The sequence below is a fragment of the Rattus norvegicus genome, chromosome 5 (genome assembly GCF_021556685.1).
Source record: "Rattus norvegicus strain SHRSP/BbbUtx chromosome 5, alternate assembly SHRSP_T2T, whole genome shotgun sequence".
Taxonomy (NCBI): domain Eukaryota; kingdom Metazoa; phylum Chordata; class Mammalia; order Rodentia; family Muridae; genus Rattus; species Rattus norvegicus.
The window spans coordinates 121,453,214-121,469,588 of NC_141538.1; the positions used below are offsets into that span (position 1 = coordinate 121,453,214).

General features: G+C 46.5%; 1 protein-coding gene across 2 annotated transcripts in view; it reads left to right on the forward strand.

Annotated features, from left to right (window-relative positions):
• Nucleotides 1-12,345, forward strand: part of Cachd1 (cache domain containing 1) — a 225,730-nt gene extending 213,385 nt beyond the window's left edge. Inside the window, exons 24-27 of one of the 2 annotated variants that reach the window (XM_087548127.1) lie at nucleotides 1,010-1,171; nucleotides 2,436-2,513; nucleotides 3,135-3,236; nucleotides 3,360-3,826. In XM_087548127.1, the coding sequence (XP_087404253.1) occupies nucleotides 1,010-1,171; nucleotides 2,436-2,513; nucleotides 3,135-3,236; nucleotides 3,360-3,604 (587 nt within the window). In that variant the 3' untranslated portion in view covers nucleotides 3,605-3,826. 2 annotated transcript variants of the gene reach the window in all.
• The last annotated feature ends 4,030 nt before the right edge of the window (nucleotides 12,346-16,375 follow it).

Consider the following 16,375-nt stretch of genomic DNA (forward strand, 5'->3'; position numbering starts at 1 on the left):
TATTACATAACTTAACAGACCAGTTCACCGCAGAGTTCTGGTTCCTTAACCCTTGGGAGCCCCATGGCTGATGGGGCACTGCCGTAGCTTGTATCAAGAGAGGCTCCTCCATATTACAAGCCGAGGGAGAGTTCAAGATTCCAAAGCCCATGCCCTTTTAACTGAATGCTTCATTACTCTTATATCTGACAAATTAGTCAAATCATCACAAATTTGGGACCATCCGTGTCTTGCTTCTTTTTTTTTTTTTTTTTTAAAGATTTATCTTATATATGTGAGTACACTGTTGCTGTCTTTAGACACACCAGAAGAGGGCACCAGATTCTGAGACAGATGGTTGTGAGCCACCATGTGGTTGCTGGGAATAGAACTCAGGGCCTCTGGAAGAGCAATCAGTGCTCTTAACCACTGAGCCATCTCTCCAGTCCTGTATCATGCTTTTTAATGTCTGCCCATTTAACTTGACTGAAGGGAGGCTATCTTCTCTCCTGTGGGGATGTGGGGTTGAGCTCTTGTGTTACCGCTGAACCAGGCAATGGCACAATACTTCAAAGGGTTATTTTCTGTGCTTATAGGAGGCTAGACCTCTGCAGCTTGCTCTGTGAACCACAGACTTAGGTACTTCGTGTCTCTTAGCTCATGTGTGCTTCAAAGAAGCCCACCTCGTCTCTCTCTCCCAGGTGCTGTTGCCTCTTGGTGCGTAGCCAGGACTCCATCAGCACAAGCAATGCATGTGTGTAAGCAGTTTTAATCTGCTCACAGCATTTGCAGCAGCCCTTAGTATCCATGCTCTCGCTCCGTGTCACAACCAACATTTAAGAACCATGAATGAAACGAAGCCTCCACTCCCACACTCTGGTGTGTCAGTGAGGAATTTAGAGAGCAGCACAGCTATCCACCAAACCCTTCCTCTCAGCTCCTTCCCCTCTTACCACCCTTGCTCCACGCCGACCTCCCCCTGCGCTTGGGGGATGCTGACACGGCACTTCTGTTGGTTTCTTCCCTCAAGGTGATGAGGTGATCACACTGAACATGATTAAGAGCGCCCCAGTGGGCCCTGTGGCCGGAGGGATCATGGGCTGCATCATGGTGCTGGTCCTTGCCGTCTACGCTTACCGCCACCAGATCCATCGCCGGAGCCACCAGCATATGTCTCCTCTTGCTGCTCAAGGTGAGTGCGGAAAGCTCTGATAGGTCGTTCAGCGGTGATTTGTTAGGAAAACGTATCAGCAGCATGACGACGCCTGAAGTGCCCAAAGCCTGCTTTCTAATTTAGTGACTAAACTCCACATGCCCCATTTTGATTACTCAGAAAATACTGGGCCCTTTCCAGGTGCTACCAACATCCTCATCCCTCACACACTCCATGGCCTACTTCCCTCATAGGCTAAACTGGGCAGCTGGGCGCTGACAGAATGTGTGTCAGCATGCTGCCCTGGCAGGTCTGAACCCAAGCGTATCAGAGACCCCTGGATCATTATTAAGATCAATCAAGAATATGAATCCATGGGTTGGGGATTTAGCTCAGTAGTAGAGCGCTTGCCTAGCAAGCGCAAGGCCCTGGGTTTGGTCCCCAGCTCCGAAAAAAAGACAAAAGAAAAAGAAAAAAAAAGAATATGAATCCATTCTATTGCATTCCTGCACAGAGTATGACTGATCACGTCGGAAAAATCAGATCTCTCCAAACAGGATAAGTCATAGAAGCAAACTCCAGAAGAGTTGGCCTATAATCATGACCTTGTTGCCAAAGCTTTGAGTCTGCCATCTGTACTCAAAACCATCCCCACCTTCCCGAAGTCCCCAGAGATATGTCAGCCCTCTGCGAAAGCAAACTCAACTCACAGGTGTCCCAGCCACGTAACTCAGCTTGAAGGACTAGTGACAAGTTAGATGTTGCTATGACGACAAACCTGACACAGCACAGCCACGGAGATCTACCTGCCTGGGATTCAGCTAGACCCAGGGTGGCCCACATCCAGGGTGGCCTTGTGCCTGGCTATATGCAGCTCCTCAGCGTTTTCTCAGAAAAACCCCACTTCTTCCATTTATGCGCATGATAGAAGATTAAAGATGAGTTAGTTGGTCTCTATCCGTTTCATCTCTTTCTCCAGAGCTCAAGTCCAGATGCTCCTTCCTTAGTCTCTGGTTCTTCCTTTGTCTCTGCCTGCCTCTGTACCGGACAGGGGCATCATCAGTTCATTCTCTTGCAAGCTCACTATTTTATTTCATTTTATTTTACCTTTACAAGGGACTGGGCATAAAACCCAGCACTCAGTTGAGGCGAGCTTTCTCCCACTCTGCTCCACCCTCTGCCCTAAACTCATTCTTGACGGAATGCTGTCACCTAGCCATCAAACCAGCACTCAGCGGGGTACTAAAGCCAGTGATTTTGTTTGATTAAATAGTCATGTTTCTCCCTTTTTAATGATGGACAGAAATGTCAGTGCGTATGTCCAACCTGGAGAATGACAGAGATGAAAGAGAGGATGACAGTCACGAAGACAGAGGCATCAGTGAGTATCCGCCACCCCCTGCCTCACGTGTCAGCAGGAGCCTAATCCAAAATAAAGATTCCTTCTTATGTCCTTTTGGCTTGTATTAAATTTTCAGAAGCTCTGACATGGTGGATTTTTTTCCCTCCCCTTTTCACTAGCAATAACTGTAGGCCTCTGCTTTGTTTCAGAAAAATCTCAAAAGCCTCTTTTTTTTTTTTTTTGTGATGTTATCTTTTACATTTTCTTTGGCCTAAAGCCTTTCTTCCTATTATTTTCCCAACATGCTGTTTTAGAAAGAGAATTTTCTAGAATATTTTTTTAGTCCCTTAATTAGTGTACTAAAAGAAGGGTGCTTTCTTTATTAAAAGAGACTTCTGTTGATGTTTAAATCCTTGGCCTTTAGCTGCCTAGACAGTGGCCTGCTGGTGTATATTGGGGATAAGTGGCTGAGTACCTGTCCCTGCGTCAGCCCTAAGCCAGCGCCCCCACCCCCATCCTTGGGATTCTTAAAAATGATTTATTCTAATTCCTGAAAGAATAACTCCTCCAACTTGTGAGTGGGAATGCTCAGAGCAAGGGGGTTGAAACCATGGAGGTACTGGCACAAGAATGACATTAATTGTCCGTGACGTCCCGCAGTCAGCAACACTCGGTTCATAGCTGCAGTCATGGAGCGACACGCACACAGCCCGGAAAGGAGGCGACGCTACTGGGGCCGCTCGGGAACCGAAAGTGATCATGGTAAGATCTGGTCCCCCGGCATTAGAAGCCCTCTGGAGCCCGGGCTATGCCTGTGGGAGGTGGGCACAGCCTCTTTCTCTCCCTTTCTAATGTTCTGTACATAAGCTAACTATTTTGACATAGCCTCCCCACCCCAAAGGAAGCACCAAGCATGCCATGATCTGAGGAGAGTGTCCGGGCAGTTTTCGTCTGTTCCAGTACTTCCAGACACAGGCCAAAAGGCCCTGACCACACCGATTGCTTTCATGTTTTTCTCCATCAAAAATGTGGGGACTGGTGAGATGGCTCAATGGATAGAGTTTCTTGCAGCCAAACCTGATGACCTGAGTTTGATCGATGGGATCCACAGGATAGAAGGAAAGATCTGATTCCCACAAGTTACCTCTGACTGCCGCACATCACAGTACACAGGCACCACACACAAATAAGTGTAATTTTTTTCTCTGTGTATCCTTGGCTGTTCTGGAATTCACTCTGTAGACCAGGCTGGCTTCAAACTCGTCGAGACCTACCTGCCTTTGCCTTCCAGGCGCCAGAATTAAAGGTGTGTGCCACCACTACCTGGTAATAAGTAAAATTTTTGAAAGTGTGTTTTTGACACCTTTTTTCATAGCTGTAACCAGATACCTGGCAAAAACAACTTCAGGGAGGAATTATTCCTTTGGCTCATGGTTTAAGAGGCTCAGTTTGCTAAGCAACCAGATCGCTTAGGCCTGTATCTTGAGTAGAACATCATAGTGGCAGGGACAGTGGCAGAAGACAGCTGTGACCATCATAGCTGGGGTGGATAGAGTTAGGGGCACACACCAGAAAATAGTCAGGGTACTATAAATCAGGAACAGTCACCAGTGACCCACTTCCTTCATCCAGATCTCATCTCCCAGAGTTTACAGAACTTTCCAAAATAGTGTTACTAGCTCTGAGTGTGTGTGTGTGTGTGTGTGTGTGTGTGTGTGTTCTTGTGTGTGTTTGTGTGTGTGTTCTTGTGTGTGTTTGTGTGTGTGTGTTCCTGTGTGTGTGTGTGTCTGTATACGTGTGTGTGTCAACATGACGCTGTGGGAAACACCTCAAAATCTCACTGTCTCTAAAGGTTCACACTTTCAGTGTGAAGCCCCCTTAGGTCCCAGGACCCGTGTTGCTGATGTACCAGTGCCAGCGGCGGTGGCAGCAGCAGCAGCAGCAGAAGCAGCATATTCTTGGGTCATAGACAAAGCTAGGCTGTCTTCTAGTGTTGGCCACTCCATCTCTGGCGGTGTCTTCCAGGCTCAAAGGCTTTGATGAAGAGCCATTTACACTGAGCCTGGACAGAGTTGTGGATGTACATTAACTGCAGAAAAGCCAAGCAGAAGTCCCATATCCTGTTCCAAAGATCTGCCACAGAACAGGGCCTCTCACATTCTTGGTGTCTCCTAGCTCCTTGTCTCTGGAACGGCAGGTGTGTCAGGTCTGTGAGCCTCACTGCCACTATCAACCAAAAACAGAACCAGAGTGAAAGAACGCTTTATTGGTAAAGCTAGTAAGTCTTTGAATATGGTTAGATAATTACTTGAACTTTTTTTTTAATCTTGGCTTTTCCCACACCTATCCTGAAAAGAAGAAAAAAGCCTTCAAACACTGTGTCTCTGTTTATATGCAAAAAGCAGAGGAGATGACATACCTCCAAGCGACCAATAGCCCCCTGACACCACCTCAGCGATGTAATCGTCCTTTGGAAGATGTGAGATGCTGCAGCCCAGCCTAGTAAATCAGAGGCTGTGTATTGAGCTTTGAATGACACTGTTCCCCCTGACTGAACAGAACCTTCAAGTTTCTATGGAGAACCGAGGCAGAACTTAAATTTTTCAGTTTCTTGGCTTTCTGCACCTCCCAGCCCCCACCCTCTGCAAAAGAATCCTTTGAACCCATGTAAGTTCTTCTGCTAGGTCACTCTGTGCCTTCTCTTTGGAATACTAAGCAGGTTGGAGGGCTACTAGAGTTCAGCAGAAATAATCTCTTATTCAGCAGAAACACCAGCTCTCAGCTCTCCCTCTCCCATGGCATCCACACCAAATTAGGAGCTGGAGTAACAAAGCATTGCCCAGCTCCTTCCACTGTCTGAGTGATGCAGCGTGAAGCAGCAGCTTAGGTAAAGTGCACTGTGCAGCGAGGTAGGCATCGAAGGGCTCTCATCTCTTACTAATTGGATCTCTGTTGTCCCGGAGGAATAAAAATAGAGTTTCTCATGCAGACAGACTACACCACCAAAGGAAGTGGAAAGTGTTGATGGTGCCCAGATTCCAAATACATCATTAAATCAATGGAGCTTAACTGTAGGCCGTTGTATCCCTGAACCTGTACAGCATGTCACTAAAAGTGACCCGTCAAGTGGAGGGCGCTGTCATGCCAGCAGGATAAAGTGTACATGCGCATTAAGGGAGAAAATAGAATTGATTGTTTTGTCAACATGGGTCTTGATTGGTGACCCCCTGTGTCATGTACTGGGCATGTCCTGTGCACTGGGCAATGTGGGGCTGGGAGAATAGCCCGGAGGCAAAGATGAGTTCACTTTAGAGTCCATCACTGCTTGTTTTTATAGCAAGCTGTTTAGACTCTAGTGAGCCATTTTAGTCCTTAGGTTCCTGATGCCAGCTATGGAAGCACACACATCTAATCCCAGCACTCTAGGTGCAGAGGCAGGCAGATCCTGTGATGTGGAGGCTAACCTGATCTACACAGAGAGTTCCAGGCCAGCCAGGGCTATGTACTCTGTCTTGAAAATAAATACACACATAAATAATAGGATTGGATTTTCTACCCATTAAAATTCTTGAGAAGATTTAAGGGGATAGCATGGTAGGAGCTTGGGGTTCAGGCTTATACCTGTGCTCCCTCCTCCCTGCTTATACTTTAGGGGAACCCAGAGTGAAGATGTATGTTCACAGACATGTATGTATGTATGTATGTATGTATGTATGTATGTATGTATGTTCCCATAAGGAGATAGATGCCCAGAGTGAACAAAGGAGAAAGGAAAAGTAGTTCATGATCCAAGGAAGGGCTGGAGCTCGGGAGAGAGCAGTGCCAGGGTTCTATGTTACACTGAATGTGTGTGTGTGTGTGTGTGTGTGTGTGTGTGTGTGTGTGTGTGTGTGTGATGCGCGTGCACACACTCCTGATAGATGCTAAAAGCCTAGGCCCCTGGGAAGCTGCATAGTGATGATGTTCCTAGAATTAAAATGTGCTGTTACTTAGAAACTTAAGGTTGCTTATTTATTTAGAAATAGTGAGGACATGTTTTAAAGTATAAGTTTTTTTTCCTTTGGTGCTGGGAGTCAACACTAGGATCTGGCTCATGCTAGGCAAATACTCTTGTGTTGTGAATACCCTAGCCACACCTTCATCTGTGTTCTAAGACAACTTGAAGCCACTGTTCTTGTCAGCAACGCATGAGCCTTTCCCGTTGAGCTACTTACTAAACAGCTCTGTAACCAGGCTGCATCTGCTTTGTCTCATCCTCCCCTTGAAAAACAGCATGTTCTGTCTGATACCTCCTGGCTTGTTTTTAAGTTAAAAATACCAGCCAGCAAATGTTTATTTGCTCCTTGTGGGCTTATGTTGCTGCTGCTTCCTCATTAGAAACTTGACAACCGGGTTTAGACAGATATTTTTCCATATAGATGTGTGTTGAGCAACCTTTTCTCTTTGAAAATGGGATTTCTCCCTATCCTTGGTTGTTTCCAAAGTACTTTTTTCCAAGACAAATGAAAAGAAAACCTAGTCAAAAGCAGACCTTATCCTGGAGCTACCCTCCTGAAGTTACTCTCTGTGGCCACTAGATGGCGAGTGAGCCCCTGATGGAACTAGCACAAGTAGCAATGTTTCAGGAAGTGGAACCTAACACGTAAGCAGAGCGCCAAACTACAGAAGCTAAATTGGAGCTTCTATTCCTCAGGGCTGCCTGGCCTCATTCCTAAAGTTGAGGCTATCTCCATAAATGCTTTCTACATATGCCTTTACAATTGCTGCCAGAGATCCTTTGTGTTTAAATAGCATTTTTTTTCCGTGATCCATGGTCAAGACCCTGTCTGTCCTTGTGCTCCCTTACAGTTCTCAGTACACAGCAAAACTTCCTGGCACCGAGTAAATGGTTACTTGTTGGATGAGAAAATGTGTCTGTGGGCTGGGGAGAAGGATCCGTGGTTTGCAAAGCGTTTGCTGCACGGGCGAGAGGACCTGAGTTTCCACAGAACCCACGCAACAAAGTCTGGCACAATGGCCCCATCTATAAGCCCAGAGTTGGCATCGTGAGATGGGAGGTGGAGGTGGGAGAATCCCCGGGAGCTTGTGGGAGGGCTAGACTGGTATATACAGCAGCAAACGAGACCCTGCCTCTATCAATAGGAGGTAAGGAACAACACTGGAGATTGTCCTTTCACCTGCACACACGCGCGCCCATACTCACACTACCACCACACACACCCACAAAAGCAGACGCAAAGAGAAAGAAAAGAGCACGCATCGTATCGCCTGCTGCCCTAACCCTTGCTGTGCCCTGGGGATTTCCATTTATGTCATTAAATACTAGGAAAGTGCCGAGTGAATGAAGAGTCTGTGCAAACGTTTCCTCACTTGCAGATACTGAGAGAAACCATTTCCGAGAGGGGGAAACTGTACTTTTGGCTCACAGTTTCACAGGTCTCAGTCCGTGCTTAGCCAGTCACACTAGTTCTGAGCCATGGCCAGGCAAACAAAGATGGCTAAGGGCATTGCGGAGTGAGGGTCATCTTTCCAGGGCAAGCCTCCAGTCACACACCTCCTCTGACTACACCCCACCACCTCCCACTAATGCTACATGGTCCGAATCCATCAAGGGAATCAACCCACTGATGAAGTTGGAACCATCTTGGCTGAGCCCCTTCCCAGAGCACAATGATCAACATCCAAGCCCCCAACACAAGAGCCTCTGGGGGCATCTCAGATCCAGACTCAGCGAGGCAAATAATTGCAGAGTATCTCTGGACTAAAAACCATTGAGTAGGAAAAAAATGGATTTCCCAATCTTCCTAATTGTATGAGACTAGTATTTGGTATGCCAGGAAAAGCTCTGGGTAATGGAGAACACACCGATGTCATTACTTGGGGAATTATAGTGTGATCAGTCCCTTACTGTGGCACTCCGAAGTGAACAGAGATGAGACCCACCGGGGCAGCATTCAAGCCTAAATGCTTTGCTAATCAGCAGCCTCCTTGATATGCAAAGGACAGTGTGGTTCAGACATCAGCCGCTCTCAGAGCCTGGCCTGCTCTCACAATGTAGTCTTAACCCTGCCAAAGAGTGTAAATGGAAACACTTACTCTGACCCCTGTCCCTTAAAAGTGGAGAGAGGCATCACTGTTCCCTCCACTCTGAATCTAGAAACCTGGATCATCCACAGGGCCTCTAATCCCTTTACCTAGCAGGTCCATTTGGTCCCCAAGTTCTCTGCTCCTTCCCAGGAACAACCTCTTGATGGTAGGTAGGTGCTTTTCCAATTATTCACCGTCCACGTGAGGTCTGGGGTGCAGCCTCCAATTCTCTGAGCACCAGACCTCTGTCCAGATTATATTGACACCTAACCACCCCCAGTACCTGCCACTAAGTGCAGCTAGCGTTTTCACCCTGGCCTCAGCCTCCCTCCCATCAGCCTTGCCTCCATTCCCCATGACAAGCTTCTCAGCACTTCAACAAGGTAGCCAACCCTTTTTAGCGCAGTGGCTCACAACCTTCCCAAGGCTGCAACCCTTCGATACAGTTCTTCATGTCTTAGTGACCCCCCCAACCATAAAATTATTCCATTGCTACTTTATAACTGTAATTTTGCTACTGTTGTGAGTGATAATGTAAATATCTGATAGGAGACCCCCAAATGGTCCCCTAAAGGGTGATGACCCACAGGTTGAGAACCACTGCTTCAGGGCTGTTGCTCAGAGTTATTGTATATGGTTGTGCCCTGCCAGCACCTGTGAGTGCCTTAACTGGTGGCTTCTGAGGCCTTTCCTCCTGCCTTGCTCCTGACAGCTTCTCCTGGTCCCTACATCAAGGTGCACTCAGTGATAAGACGGTCAGCAGCAAACTCTGCCCTCCTTCCCCAACTTTGCTGAAGCCATGCCTGTTTCTCACTAGTTGTGTGTGTGTGTGTGTGTGTGTGTGTGTGTGTGTGTGTGTGTGTGTGTACACCAGCCTCTCAGAATCTAGACGGTCCCAAACAAAACAAGTCATGCCATTATCATCCTGACTCTAGTTCTAGCCTTACCATTTAACCACCCATACCTGGTTGCCTAGCAACCTCTACAGTCGGCCCTGTCCCGCTTTCCCTCATCCTTCAGTGGGCTGTGCAGTGACTTCCTATGTGTCTTCCTTGCCCTTTCCTCTATCCTTCAAACTGCCAGTAGGTCTCGCTGACCAGAGCATTCCTGGCTGGCCATGTATAGGGAAAGTGTGAACCTGTTGTCTACGCTAGCACACACATCATGCAATAACTTTAATTTACCTCTCCACTTCTCCTGTCTCTGCTGTCCGGCTACCTGCTAACACATGTCCAAGGCGTGTGGTGGAAGAATCATTTCTTCCATGCTTCTGGGGCTGGCCTCCTGTCTCTTCGCTTGTTTCCACTTTACCAAAGTCTTACTCACCCCCCTTAAAGTAGGATGACCCCTCCTTATTCCTTCAGTCAAGAAAAGTTAGTCCACCTTGCTTTCAGCTGAACCTCACCACCATCGTTCACCATGGTCTACATTAGAGGGAGCATCTATCTCTCCTGCTCAGTGTGAGTCCTTAAGGAAGGAAGACAAGGCTATTTCACTCGTCACCCCCTACCCCACTGTGGCTCACAGTAAAAGAGTGACCCAATGGCCTGTGCTCTTACTTGTCTCAAACACGGGTGGCTTATCTCCCTTTGCAGGACCAGGTTTTTGTCTGGGAGGTGCCTCCAGTACCTTAGCAGAGTGACTTGTACCTAAGAGATGCCCAGTAAACCCCCCTCCCCCTGCACTGGACTGCTCCATCATTCTTCCAGTGGAGTTATGTTTTATTGAGGACCTAGATTTGCCTTTATTACTTTTGCACAGAGCAGGCATTTTTCAACCATGCAGCGCTCCCGCTTGTCTGAATGCAAGCACATCAATTTTGCAGTCACAAATGCGACTAGTCCCTACCCCTGGGTGAGGGCTGATTGACACTGAGGTGCCAGGAAGCTATTAATGAGCTGTCACTTCTCAATACATTTAGAATAGACTTTTTTTTTTCTTTGCAATATTTAAAAACATGCCAAGGTTCTTGGAAAGGAATCTTTTGATCAACTAAGGTACTTTCTTTTGAAACATGTATCACTTAGAATACTGAAAGGAATGAATCTTTAAACATAGCGAGCTTACACAGAGAATAGTTGATTCCTTTCTAGTTGCTCTGGGTTAGACAGGAATTTGATGTTTCAGTAAGCGCCGGAACCTTGGATGCGCTCCTACCATCCTCGAGCCACCTCCCTTCGACTGTGAGCATTGAGAGCGCAGCTGCTATGCAGGAGTCACTGACTGCATTTTGCTGGAGGCATGCGTTCCAGTGATAATGAGCTGGACCTGCGCTGATTGGCTGGACCCTCACTAATGTCACATGGGGATAACTGGTTAGATCCTCACCGATACTTCCTGGTGATGGTAGATCAGACCCTCACTGCCATCCCACAAGCATTTCAGCATTCAGCTCTTGCCCACCAGCCCCAACCAGCCTGTGCCCTGATCACAGTGTCTGAAGCTGCCCACTACCTGTCCGCTTTAGTAGTTTATACTATACAGGATACATCTCATTCTTCAGAAGCATGGGATCATGGCTCCAAGAGTGCCAGGATGGGTACCTGCAGATAATGGGGTGTATGGGGTGATCTCACAGTGTGGCTGTCACCAGCCTGGGGGTCTGGAGCAGTGACTCTCATTTCACCCCAACTTTCTCTGTTGTTCAATGTGGTTGTGTATTTATGGTTCCTTGTGTTTAGGAAAAACAAATAAACAACCCGTTTTTTTTCTCTAGCTTTCCTTAACATTAAAATACTTCAGCATCCTCTGGTGATGTGCACATGTTAGCACCTAAATATCACTAGCACAGGGCTGCACCCCCACCTCAGCCAGTCTGCTCTGTGTCCTGAGGCTATGTTGTTCCTTTTCTAGGGTACAGCACCATGAGCCCGCAGGAAGACAGTGAGAACCCTCCATGCAACAATGACCCTTTGTCAGCTGGGGTGGATGTAGGGAACCATGATGACGACTTGGACCTGGACACCCCGCCTCAGACTGCAGCCCTGCTGAGCCACAAGTTCCACCACTACCGCTCACACCACCCGACCCTCCATCACAGCCACCACCTGCAGGCGGCCGTGACAGTGCACACGGTGGATGCTGAGTGCTAACAGCCCTCCCTTCACCTCCAGAAGCAGGATGCTCTGAGGGAGAAAAGAAAATGAGCCGGCATACAGTCCTGTCACATCACACGCTTTGTCCAGTGTGGTTCCGCCGGCGTGGCTGCCTGCGGGCGTGTTTAAAAACTGAAACCACAAGGTCCTGTTTGTGAGAATCTGATGCTGGTTCTGTAATGTGGAGGGGGAGCCTGATAAACTGAGCTGCCGTGATGGAATGGGACAGTAGGCATACCTCCAACAGAGACACGTGGAGAGGGAACCGAGCCAGAGGAATGCTCCCAGCACCAGAAGCACTCAGCCCCTTAACTGGAAGAAAGCTGGAGCAGAGGCCAGGAACGTGGCACACCAGATGCCACCAGCCGCTGGATGGACTCCCACGTTTCCTAGCGGTACCTGGATGCCACCATAACTGTACAGAGCTCACCTTAAGCTCTAAATGATGCATCTCAAAATTTCTAAGTAAAGGATTATTTTTCTACTATTTATTGAACTTTCAAACTTTGTGGGGGGAAAGGAAACGAGAGATTCTCGGCCGTAACCCTGGCTGTTGTGTGTGATGATGTGGTTCTTTGACTAAGGAGTTGTGTTTCTTATTTAACTGGTGATCTGCCCACTGCCCTCATCCACCACCACCACCACCCCCAAAAAACTAGGGGGGAAATGAAGAAATCTTTCTCTGGCTTGTTTACTGTTACTTCCTGGGAAAAAAAACTGTCATCTGCAATAGCATTCCCTCTTTGGAGGGGCAGTGATCCAAGACATTTTCAAAGAAACTTCATTCCTTTAGAATTCATTTCCACCTCCCATGCAATGGTTTTCCTTAGGTTTCTACGAAATCTAGTATTATAACCGTAGCCTTCCAGTTTAGGTAGGCTTGGGTTTATTCTTTGTTTTAAAGACTATAAATTTTAAAATGTCTCCGTTTTTACTCTGAGAATATTAAACAGGTAAAGGGGGACATTCTAAAATTGTGAAATTGTGGTTCTTAAAAGATTTCTTTTGAAATCACAGCTCAAAGCTGCTGCCACGTATCTACCAAACTGCTTTTGACTTCCACAGGGATTCATCAAATGGCTACTTGGACGTGGGGCACTGGGAATTTAAAGTAGTGTTCTAATTACAGTGATGTATTTTAGATTCACACTTCGTGATTCAAATATGTTATGAAGAAGTTCTTTGCACCATGTGTGTGGTAAATCTCCATTTATATATAGTTGGGAAAAAAAATCACCGAATAATGTTTTAATCATAGGGTATCATGATATACTGTAAAAAATAAACATTGGGTCCTCAGCACTACAGAAAGTAAACTATATATGTGCTCCCCGGGAAGCCCTTCATACTGTGTATAAAGTTGCAGTCTAGTGAAATAAACTGTATGCAGTGGACAGCCGAGAGGCTGCCGTTATCTGACGTGCCTTTTCTCACTCCGCAGCCTAGATATCCTTTCAATATTCCAAACAACTTCAGGTCTCTTGACCACAAAGATATTGACAGGTTAAAAGAAAGAACATAAAAGTAAGTAAAACTATCCTGTGTGGTGGTTTAGGCTTTACAAGCTAAACTCAGCAGGAGGAGAAAAAGTTTGAGAGTAGCTGGTAGAGACCTTGTCTCAAAACCACTAAATAAAGGCGTAGATAGCTCCCTCTTCTCAGTCCACTTCCTTAGTGTAGGATAGTCAACCCTATCTTGCCAAGTTTGTGTAGGCTTCCTGGCTTCCCTTCTCCATGGGGGTCTAGTGTTTCCTGTCATAGCTGAAACTCTCTTGTTAAGAAACCTGCTTCTCTGGGCTGGAGAGATGGTTCAGTGCTTAAAAATGCTTGCTCCTCTTCCAGAGGACCCAAAGTCAGTCCCCACCTCACATGCTATGTGGCTCACAACCCCCTGTAACTCCAGGCCAAGAGGTTCTGACACCCCAGTACCTGCACAGAAATAGCCTATGCTCACACAGACACACCAAACATAATCAAAATATAAAAGGTCATTTTTTAAAAAACAGTGCTTGGCTGAGGAGGGAGAAATAATACAAAGATGTTATCTCCAAGAAAGATGTTATCATAAGAGTGTTGTGGGGCAGGGGTGGAGGCCATTGAGAGGAGCCAGACCTCTATACTCACGCCTTCTCTGAAAGGTCTCATAGTTCGAGTCCACCAAAGCTTACCAACTACCATTTTAGGGTTAGCTACAGTGCGTGGGTGAGAGGCCACAGGAAGGAGCATGTGAAGGTCTCCACCCACCATGGATGATGACCTCCTGCTTAGGTAGATTCAGTCCTCCCTTGCTAAATACTCTAGGCCCTCCCACGAATCTCAGACCACGTCCAATTAGGCAGAATTGTATACAGCTACTGAAAGAGTGGGTGGTTACTCAAATGAAGGTCCCCGCATCCCTTTCTCAGTGAGAGAAGGTCAACAGTCAGCAAACCCAGCTGAAATGACCTTTTGCGAGCAGGCCCAGGTGAACTCCGGAAGATGGCATCTGTCTGCCTCAGAGGATAAGTAGATGCACAAAGCTGAGAAGTCTATCAGTCCAGTCTACTCAAACACAGCAGCAGGCCAGGCATAGTGGCATACATTTAGAGTCCTAGCCACTGGGAGACCGAGGAGGATCATGAATTCAAGGCCAGCCCAAGATGTAAGACTTTAATAGAAATTATTTTGCGTCTTTTGTAGTAAGACTGCCCTTGGGTCAAGGGTAAAAGTACTTGAATGTTTATAACCTGAGCAAGAGACCATTTGGGATCTTGGGTGGTGGTATTTCTTTTGTGTGTGTGATTGTTTGATTGATTGATTGACTTAAGTTTGTGTTCTTTTCTATACACCATATGCATGCTTGGTACCCACAGAGGTCAGGAATTGACATTAGGTCACCTGGAACTTGAGTGATGGGTGGTAGTGCTGGGAACCAAACCCAGGACTTCTGCTGGTGCAAGTGTTCTTAACCACTGGACCATCTCTCCAGTCCCTGTATCTGAGTTTTATAGGTCCTGTAGAGACTAATCTTTAAGCATTGCAGTTGACGTTGTTCAGCTTGTACGTGTGGTGGTGATGAGTGATGTTCACACTGTTGAGAAAGAAAAGCAAAGAAAAACATGGTGTTGGGAACATTACTGTCATGATCAATGCCAGGTCCTTAGCTTCCTCAGACACTGTTGTGGCTTGCCCAAAAACCTCTCTACAAACCCCAAGAGTCCTTACCAGTGTCTTTGCATTCACCAAGGCCCCTGTGTCTATAACCAGCCCTTTTTATTGTGCAGCATCAGGAGATCAGAATATTCCAGATCACTTGATAACAGAAGGGAACTTACTGGTGGAGACTGAAATCCAACAGAGTTCAGACTCAGTAGTCCTCAGAGGATATGCCCATCTGTTTGCCAAATAATCTTTAATGAATAATTTTTGATACATTTTGGAAATGTTGGAATCTGGCCATCTGCCTTCCGTTACTTGATTTGACTTGAATACTGAGCCGAACCTTAGATAATTATCCAATTCCCATCGCACAGGCCTATGTTGCCAACCAATGACTGAGGCACAAGCTAAGCTGTCCTGAAAGACCAGCTTCCTCCCATAGCAGTGACAACTCTAATGCTTACATTTTTGAAATGCACATCTGGTGGAATCATTATATTCTTGAGCATGCCAGCCCAGTTCTTTTTGGTCTGAACGAAGGCATGCAGATTTTCTAGACTGGGATAGAATGCTATTAAAAAAATGATTTTCTAACTCTTCCATTTAGAAGGACCCTTAGTTGAAAGATACTTGTAACTGTATATGATGGTCTATTTGGTAACTAAAGTATGTGAGTGTCCTGTATCTGTGTGGACATATATTGAGATCTTGCAACTTTGTTTTTCTTCCAACCTCCACCAAGTCATAATTACTCATTACTTCCTTCTCTAATCCCTTAATTCAATGTTTCTCATTTTTTATTCATGAGTGTCCCCTCCTCTCAAAGGAAACTTAATTTTATTTAAATTCTCCTTAAGAAATGAAACCAGGAGATAAGATTTTGTTGCAGAGTCACACTTTGGAGAGAATACAAACCATTGTAATATCTGATCTCTATTCCTTCCTAAAGAATCCATGTTAAGTCTTTGTAGGCAGTGTCTCCTCTCACTGATGGTGCAAGCCTTAAATAAAGCTACTTACTCACCATCCTGACCCCGGTGTCTTTCTCAGAACCATTACTCCACCACCTCTGAGAGAGCAGCACATGCTTTCTTCTCCTAGCTTGCCTGGCAGAGCACTGAATGGGAATCAGAGAAGCCTGAAAGCTAATCCCAGTGTCTCTGATCCCAGTCTTAAATCTGCCACCAAGTACAAAGTCTGATTAAACCATTCCAGTCGCATTGTTTCTCTCCTTTGTGTGACTGGTTTGCCGAGCTCTGTATAACTCCACTGGATCCGTGGCTTCTAAACTGCCCCCTTAATTCTTGTCTGGTATTTCAGCCACTATTCCGGACCTCCCACGTACATATCAGAAGCAAGCTCACAGCAGTGAACCACAGGCATGATCCTCTCCTCCATAGCTGTAGAGAGGGAACGGATGAGGCTGGCTGCTCAGTGCCTACCCCATCCTCACTCCAGTGTGATTCTGTCATTAGACTTTAGATTTCTTATCCCTCCTACAAAAAGGTTAGCATCTCTCCACCCACAAACGAGAGGACCAGTTTCAGAGGTGGCATCTACCCCCACTGCAACCTTGCTTGTG